Source organism: Amborella trichopoda, chromosome 5 (genome assembly GCF_054954075.1).
Source record: "Amborella trichopoda isolate Santa Cruz 75 chromosome 5, AtrichopodaSantaCruz75HAP2 v2.0, whole genome shotgun sequence".
Classification (NCBI taxonomy): Eukaryota; Viridiplantae; Streptophyta; class Magnoliopsida; order Amborellales; family Amborellaceae; genus Amborella; species Amborella trichopoda.
This window is the reverse complement of record NC_142340.1, coordinates 8617882-8626714: the sequence shown is the minus strand read 5'-3', so window position 1 is coordinate 8626714 and position 8833 is coordinate 8617882. Positions and strand designations below refer to the sequence as shown.

The window sequence follows — 8833 nt, the reverse complement described above, 5'->3', positions numbered from 1 at the left end:
AAATGAGTCCCTAACATGGTTAACAAAGCAACCCCAGTGCCCCCATGGAGGCAAACTGGATTATCTCTTCACCATCACAAATGTTTCCGTGAGCTCCAAGTTTTGGGACACTGCTGTTTTCTTAAAAACTGATACAGACAGGGATGAACAGGAAGCTACCTTCATCCTTGCTTGAGACCACATGGGAGCAAAGAAGCAATGCCCTTACCCACATTCTCACTCTACCCACCACCCAACCTTCTCTCTCTTCCCAATTCTTTGTATCAAGCTGCATCCCCTGTTTTATTAATTGGGATTACCCACCCATATTTTGCAACAAACCCAAAAACCAGTGTCTCTCTCTTCACTGGAAATGGGCTTTCTCACTCTTCCTTAGGAAATTGGCCAACCTTGGGTTGCCCCAAACTTCATGGAGGAGCAAATGTCCATTTACACAACCCCCACCACTGGTTCTTGCAAAGGGAGCAGAACCACCTCCATTAAAGATGGGGCCAGAGGAGAAGAGAGAGATTTATAGGAAGATACTGAGAAGGAAGAGATGGGTAAAGAAGGTTCCTTCCATTATTCCTTTCTTGGTTCCTAATCTCTCTCTCTTCCTGATGCTTTTGTATGATCCCCTGCCTCCTAAGAAGCCTTGATAAGATTTGTTGTAAATCTCCAAAGCCTGCCTTTTTCTGTATCTGATGCTGTTTCTTTGTATCTGTATTTTTTTGAGAAGTAATTAATGTATCAGTATGCTGTGCAGTGATTACTGATGGCCTTTATTTTGGGCTTTTCTCGGTTACATGTTTGCTTATAAGGGAATGGAATTTCCGTTGCCTATTGGGTGTTTAATTTTTCCTTTAAATTTTATTTATGGGTTTTCTTTGGTATCAGAAATTCGTTCGATTAAGAAAGTTGATTTTAGAAACGAATATGGATGGCCATGGTAGAAGTTACTAAAGGTATGATTTTGAGAAAACCATAACTTTTACATGGTTTGGTGATAGAAGAAGTGTCATTCTTCTTGCCTATTGAATTTTTTAGTTTTTCTCCAATATTTTCTTTGGTGTATTGAGAAGTGAGTTTTGTTTCTGATGATGCATCATGAATATGTATTTTTGTTGCATTAGCTTGTTTGTTTGCTTTTAGAAAGTGGGGTTCCTAGAGATTAGTATGAGTTGCAATTCTAGATGTTCAGCTATGCAAAATTTAATATTCTTATACTCTATTTTTGGGTTGGTAACTGATTATCTTTTTATACTTATTGATAGCTTCAGATAATCTGCTAACTGTCAAGACATTAGAACTATCGAACAAGAGTTCAAACTTTATCATAAAGTCTGTTGATGCAATAGAGAGTTACTGTAGTTTTATTTGGCCTTTTGTCGGTCAATTGAATCTCTGCATGTATAGGATTCTTTTGTGAATTTTGTACAAAACTTCTATTGCTGATTATTTCCCGCTATAGTTAGCTCCCTTCAAGATGGACGTCCCTTCAAGATGGTTAGATATTCTCATTATGAGTGGTCTAGCTCTTATTATGATTTTGAAGCATGTTGAGATAGTATAGCCTATTTATTTGGTAATGCTGAAGGATTTGTTCGATTATGTTGCGTATTCAATTTGCAGATAAAGCTGTCAAAATATTTACTCTTTTGTTGAATTTTTCGAGTAACATGAAGAAATTATATGGTTTTGTATCATTTGAAGGTCACATTTCATTACCTCCCTGAAGAAATTAAATTTCAATAGTATAGCTGATAATGTGCATGTTTCTGATTCTGATTTGAAGATGAGTTGGTAAATGATTGTTGGCTATGAGTACTGATTAGAAGATAATATTTGAGAAACCAGCGCTAAGAAAAAATTGCAAAAATCAACCATTCTTTGTAGTTTTGGCACTTCAATAATGGATTGGAAAAAAGTTCGGTTGCTTCAGTTGCAAAATAATCTACATTACAACACATTAACAACCCATGATTTTGATTGTTCAACTTGCAAGGTCTTTTTGGTTGGATTTTTCAATCTTTGTCTTTTTTAATCATTTCTTTTCTTTTTTGAGAAGTTTGGACTTGCTACAGAAAATAACTTATCGCTGTTAATTTTTTCTTCCTTTTTCTGTGTAAAGTGGAATTGCATAATTTCAGTTGGGCCACCGGAAAAAACATTTGCAAAATGAACCAAATTTGTATCATTTCTTTTGCTTATCTAACATTAATTTATGTAAGTTCTTTACAGTTTCTAAATGGAAGGAGGTATGTTAAAAACTTAGAAAGTTACAGTAGAACTTTAATTGTTAAGAAATTTCTTTATTCCTGATGCTTCTAGGTAATCTTGTTTGGAAAAATCAATCTCAAAAAGAAAAATCCAAATTTCTGCTGTGATTACTTTGTTTTTTAGGTAAATCTTCTGTGATTCACTTTTAGGAATGACATTAAATAGGGAGAATTATTTTTTATTGTGAATCTTCAATAATCCTGGAGAATTATTTCTGATTGTAAATCTTCAATAATCCTGGAGAATTATTTCTGATTGTAAATCTTCAATAATCCTACATGTTTGTGGGAGAACTGTGGGCAAACTGTTGCTTTGTGGTTTTCATTGACCGTGATGGCTGAACTGATGGTTGGAATTGCGTGTTGCATTCATCTTTTATTTTTTTGCAAGAGGTGACATTATCATCATCATCATAGCCTTTCCCCAATTAATTGGAGTCAGCTACATGAAATCTGGTTCGCCATTCTGCTCTGTTTAAGGTCATACTCTTAGTGAGGCCATAAGTCCCCATATCTATTCGGACGACTTCCAACCACGTCCTTTTGGGCCTACCCCTTGCCCTTTTCAATCTTTCTATTTGAACTAACGTGCACCACCTAACAAGTGTTGTATTGGGTCGACGCCACACATAGCCAGCCCATCTAAGTTTACTCTCTTTCATCTTATCGCCTATTGGTGCCACACCTAAACTTTTTCAAATGGATTCAGTTCAGATTCTATTCCTTATTGTCTTGCCACTCATCCATCGCAACATCCTCATCTCCGCTACACTCATTTTATGGATATATATTTTTTTGTCCGCCCAACATTCTGCCCCATAGAGCAAAGCTGGTCTCACAGCTGTCTTATGGAACCGACCCTTTAGCTTCATTGGTATGCGACGGTTACATAAAATTCTAGTTGCACATTTCCACTTCGCCCACCCAGCTCTAATTCTATGTGCGACATTTTCCTCAATTTCTCCATTTTCTTGGACTAAAAGAAAGAGAAATGTAAAAAGGAAAAAAGAAAAAGGGCACAATGAAAAAGGAAAAAAGGAAAAAAGGAGAAGAAAAAGAGAGATGACAGGTAAGTGAAAGAAGTTTGAGATTACAGTTGTTGCACAAAGAGAGAGAGTGCCTCTTGGGGGGGAGGGGAGGGGAGGGGACGGGAGGGGGGGTTGATATTAGACAAGTAAGTAAAGAGAAAGTGAAGGAGAGGACAGAGAAAATGAGATGGGATGGTGAGAGATCCTATCAAATCAGTGAGGAGGCTGAAGTGCCTTGAGCGGCATATGGAGAGGCAGATGGAGGGTGGCTGTTTATTGCTGTGGAGGGGTTGGGGCAGTCTGTGCTCCCAGCTTTGCCAAAGAGTCTGTGTCTCGGTTCTGCGCCTGCCAGGTATGTAGAGAGGCAACTTGTAGTGGCTTGCAAGGAAGTGTATGTCATAAAAAAATGTGCATCAGTTTCCATATTGAGTGCAGTGAGATGGGAGTCTTTTTTCTTTGATATTATCATAAGAAAGCAAATGCTATATGTGATCGACTGGCATTTCTTGGTTTGTTGTGGATCAATAAACATTTACCCCTATTGGTATAATCAGGTTCCTTGTTACAAAATTAGAACAATAACTTACTGTTTTGTGAAGGAAGATGAATTGTAGCTAATTCTACGATGTGAGGGTCCCTCCTTTTCTTGGGTCCTTAGACTCTATTGTATGAGGCAGAATTTATCGATAATCTTTGTATTAGGAGAGACAGATGTGGAGGTAGAGGCAAAGGTAATGTTTATGATAAATAGATGTTCACACCTGATAAATCCATGGTAGCAGAGGCAATGCCCTATACTTCATAACTTCTAAGAATGGTTTACCTCGTTTGTGCAAGTGATCAAATTTGTGAGTTTAGATGTCATTCTTCCTAGTTTTGTTGGCTTATATTGTTCACCTGATAAATCCATGGTAGCAGAGACAACGCCCAATACTTCACAACTTCTACGAGTGGTTTGCCTCATGTTTGTGCAAGTGATCAAATTTGTGGGCTTAGAGGTCATTCTTCCTAGGTCTGTCGGCTTATATTATGCATAGCACATAAATCATCTGATATGTATCTTGCCACTTTTGAGTTGTTTAGGTAAAGGAAGAAATACTCCTATGACTAAGAAAAGTAGAGAACTTCTAAAGAATCAAAAATAAAAAGAAGGCTTGAATAATGTACCTTGACTGGTTTTAATCAATGAATAAACAGTTTCCTGTGAATCATATTTATATAATAAATAATACATAAATACTTGGTCAATTAAATATTCCTTGAACCTTTCAACATGACTTCTGATAATGATATTGCATAATTGAGTTTAACTTTCCTGTAAAGGATCAAAGGATGATGGAGCATCCATGGTATGTATCTATTGGTGGATATCTTAGAGGTGGACATGCCATAGTTAGAACTGCACATAAGTAGCCCTCATTTCTGTGGCATACAGCTCTTGGACGTTGCGATTGTGATCTTGTTAGGGAGTTAAATCTTGGGACTAACCTTTAATCTATATATCATTACCCAAGATTTAACCTTTAATTTATATATCATTGCTGTTATTATTATTATTGGTTTTATTCTGATTATAGTTTTTATCAACTAATAATTATGCTGAAGTCTAAAAGCAAATATAATGCCCTACATTCATAAATGCAGATGCTCAAATTGCATAATTAATCAACATGAGGGTTTAATGCTATGGAAAAATCCAATGACTAGACAAATAGAGGTCTTAATTAAGTTGGAAGACTAAGTTACTCTTAATTAAGTTGGAAGATTAAGGAACCTTGCTGTCCCATCTGTAGAGCAATTCTTTCTACCTTTCTAAATGTTGAGAAGTCAATCTCAACATTCCAACACAGTCCCTCCAAGTTATGTTGTCTGTGGATGAAAGGCTTGCTCTTTTTTTTTTTTGGAGAATTGATGACATTATATTACATATAAAGCATTCTTAAAAACCCATGAGAAATGGGTATAGGCATTCCACAGACTGGGTGCTCTGACTATACAACCAAAAGTTATATATCAAAACATTAAAAGAGGGAAAAACAGGGGAGAAAAAGGAGTGCTGGATGTTCGAGTAGGAGAGGGAGAGTGGTAGAGACAGCTAGAGAGAGTAGTAGAGAGAGTTCAGAGAGAAATGAAAAGCAGGAGCAGCAAGATATCACCAGCTTGGGTGTGGATGAAAGGCTTGTTGTGAGGACATTTATCTAATTGTGCATTTGTTATGGATGGGGTTAGGGTTAGGGTTAGGGTTAGGGTCTGGGGAATTGTTGTGTTATTTTAGTAGTTGTGTAGATACAAAGATCTTAATGTCCTTTTAGGATGTGTATAGGGTTATTAGCATGTTGGATTTCCTAGTGTTATTCTATAAATAATCCCAGTATTATAAATACCACTGGTATCTCAGATTAAGTCCATGCATTAACAATGTAGCCCTATAGGGAGTCTATGCTCTCTCTCTCTCTCTAAAATGTCCTCTTCAACCCTAATGAGTTTACTTCTAGTTTCAATGTGTCCAATGCTAACCACGTTCTGGCCCCAGCTTCTTCACATATGCATACGTTGTTTGTATTAGATTGCGAAACATATAGGATTCATCATTGATGAATATGCAGGTCGTACATCCTGCACAAAACAACAATCATAAGAGCATAGGACACTGCCACTACTACCATCAAGTTGACCATCAGAAAATCAATTTAGATGTTAAGTTTCATGAAAGATTAGGGAGGAAAAAATAACAAATAGATATATGAGACAGTGTTCCTATTGAATAATGGCTAACTTTCTAGAGCAAGATGGAGGAGAGAGATAGCAAAGAAGCATTACAAGTCCTATAATAGGATAGATCTGCATCAATCATCCAACCATTGGAGGGATGCATACTGAAGACGTATGTGGTAGATGATGCCTATGGAATCAGGATTGCACGAGCGATCTGATAAAGCTGCTCGAATGCAAATGCAGCTGGTAGTTTTTGATTAACAGAACCTATTGAACCTATAACGAAGTTAGACAAGGGCAGGCAATTCTTAATATTTCTGAAATATGGTCAAAGAAGCACCAGTTAAGATTGGATACCAGTCTTATTTTTTTGATACGATATTGTTCTTCATTAAAAAATAATATTGCAAGAATGTCAAATCCCCCTATACTAAATTATGAATGTTATGCAGTAACTGACACCACCTTGTAAAATCATCAAGCAATGCAAGTCATGAATATATTGTCATGTTTCTAGGTCAATCATATTTGATTACATCCACCCATCTGGTTTTGAGTCTCTTTCAAACAACCACCTTTTTAAACCTAAAATTCCAGAACACAGAATCCTTTCAATGCCATTATTAGTTGCTTAGATTGATATGGAGCTTCATGGTCTGCTCCCCACAAATTAGAATTTATATGTTCTTGAAGCCCATTAAGGGCTGATGTGTGTGTAATCAAAGAAATCTGGTTTCTGAGCATAAACTAGGATCAAACTTCAAAGTTTATGGGTTGGAGACGAGATGAACAAAGGACCTATGGTTTCTTATGTTATAGAGTCACACCACTACTTTATGCTTGAGATTGACATAGTGAAAATTTTTATCCGGATCTGCAGTCAATCTGAAATTTAGTAACAAAGACCATTTATTTTTGTTACAAAGAGATCACAAGTACTCTTAGCCATTAGATGTTAAATTAGATGGCTTGAGGTATGACATGAAGTTCAAAATTGTTTGTTTTGAACTTTGAGTCTAATCAATGATACTCTTACAACCATCCAAAATCTAACAACCAAGAGTGTGTTTGGGACCTCCTTAAACCACAAGTAAATGGTCTCTTTGTATATTTTTCCGTGTTATAATGCAATAGGAGTTTTCCACAATTTATGAGTTTGAATACAACAATGTGAGCACTAGCGATCGTCTGCTCAAGAACATATGCCTGGAGAATCTCTCAAGGGTTTTGTGTTTTCAACAGTAGATCTGGTTAAAAGTGGTTTGTGGGGTACACATGTCACATTTGACTGGGAAGTCAATGACACATTTCTCTATGATATTGAGAGAAATTGAAAGTTGCATACATAGACTCACTTATAGCCTTTTCTAGGTTTTTTCCTAATCCAATTTGATTTGAGAATGAAATATCTCGAGAGGCGCAGCTGCTGCAGCAAGCCTCATGGAACCAATTAATGGACTGTAAACATATTGTGTAGCACCTGGTCCATGGTATAGCTTCTTCTCTTCAGTATTACTTAAATTTCTTGGAATCTTGGCTGTTCTTGTTGCATTGCTTCTTCCTAGAGTGTTAAGGGCTTTCATCATCATCATCGTCAGTGTTCTTCTTGGTCAAAAAAATTAAGGTCATATTCTAAGGGATCTTCCAACAAGAGAAATTGCACCTCCAAGTTTTCGAGGCCCAATCTTGGAGTAAGCTTAAATCTTCCACTGGTGGACTAAAACAACATACTAAAGACTTATCAAGCATATCTTCCCAGGTGGATGTAGCCTTGTCTTTAATGTCAATAACCTTCACCCCCCCCAAAGCAGGAGACACCTCAGGGGGCGGAAAACCATTCTTAGCCTCAAAACTTCCATTCCTCTAAGAACCCCAAGCGGGTGGAAGTGGTTGCTGAGAAGCTCCCGGCCTCGCAAGAGAGGCAGACCAAGCACCAACAAGGGCAGAACCAAGAACACCACGGCCCTAAGGTGCCGGGTGCAAAGCATTCTTACCATCCCCTCGCACAGAAGAGCCACCCCCAATGGCAGCCTTACCTTTCCTCTCAGCTTGATGTGGATCATCTCTACTACGCTGAGACTGAGAGCTCGAGGCAGAGGAGCTCTAAACCTCATCGCACCTTGCTCTACATCGCTATCACCCTACACACCATACCACCACCACAACGCTATCATCACCGCTGCTACCATTGCACTACGCTATAATAAATTATGGGAAAGTATATAATGACACCATTTATCTTTAGTACGAGGTCGTTATAATTAATCTTTGACCATTGGATGTAAAATTGGGTGGCTGCATTTATTTCATTAACCAAATTCAAAATTCAAAATTTTTTTTATTGAACTTTGTGACACATCCAAGCTATTAGATTTTATATCGGGTGGTTGTAAGTAATTGTAATCTTCTTGTACCAAAGGTAAATAATCTCATTGTAAATAATCCCGTGAATTTTAATCCAAATAGAAACAATGAAATACCCCTAAAAAATAAATAACAAATTGGAAAAGAGCACCATTTGACAAAATTTTAAAATAAAACGGCACCTAACTATTCATTAACATGTTGAATTTGAGTTTACACATCATGCATGCATAAGAGTATCTGATTCTGAAGATGAGAGGTATTGCATGGGCCCTTAATTGTAAGAGTAATTTACATACGAACACAAAACAAAAAAAGAAAAAGAAAAACAAAGGTCAATTTTGGCCAAAATTATGAGAAAAGTCATTTACTATAGAGTTTTTAATTTCTCCAATAATGCCCCTCGGACCGGGGATGGTATCCCCAGACTCATTTAAAAATTTAAATTTTATTTTATTTTTATATTGC

The 8833-nt window shown here is 37.0% G+C and overlaps 1 protein-coding gene across 1 annotated transcript; it reads left to right on the top strand.

Moving 5' to 3' along the window:
- Nucleotides 1-822, top strand: LOC18443740 (uncharacterized). Its single transcript, XM_006853922.4, has one exon. The coding sequence runs from the start codon at nucleotides 144-146 to the stop codon at nucleotides 636-638; it is 495 nt and encodes a 164-aa protein (XP_006853984.1). The 5' UTR covers nucleotides 1-143; the 3' UTR covers nucleotides 639-822.
- The last annotated feature ends 8011 nt before the right edge of the window (nucleotides 823-8833 follow it).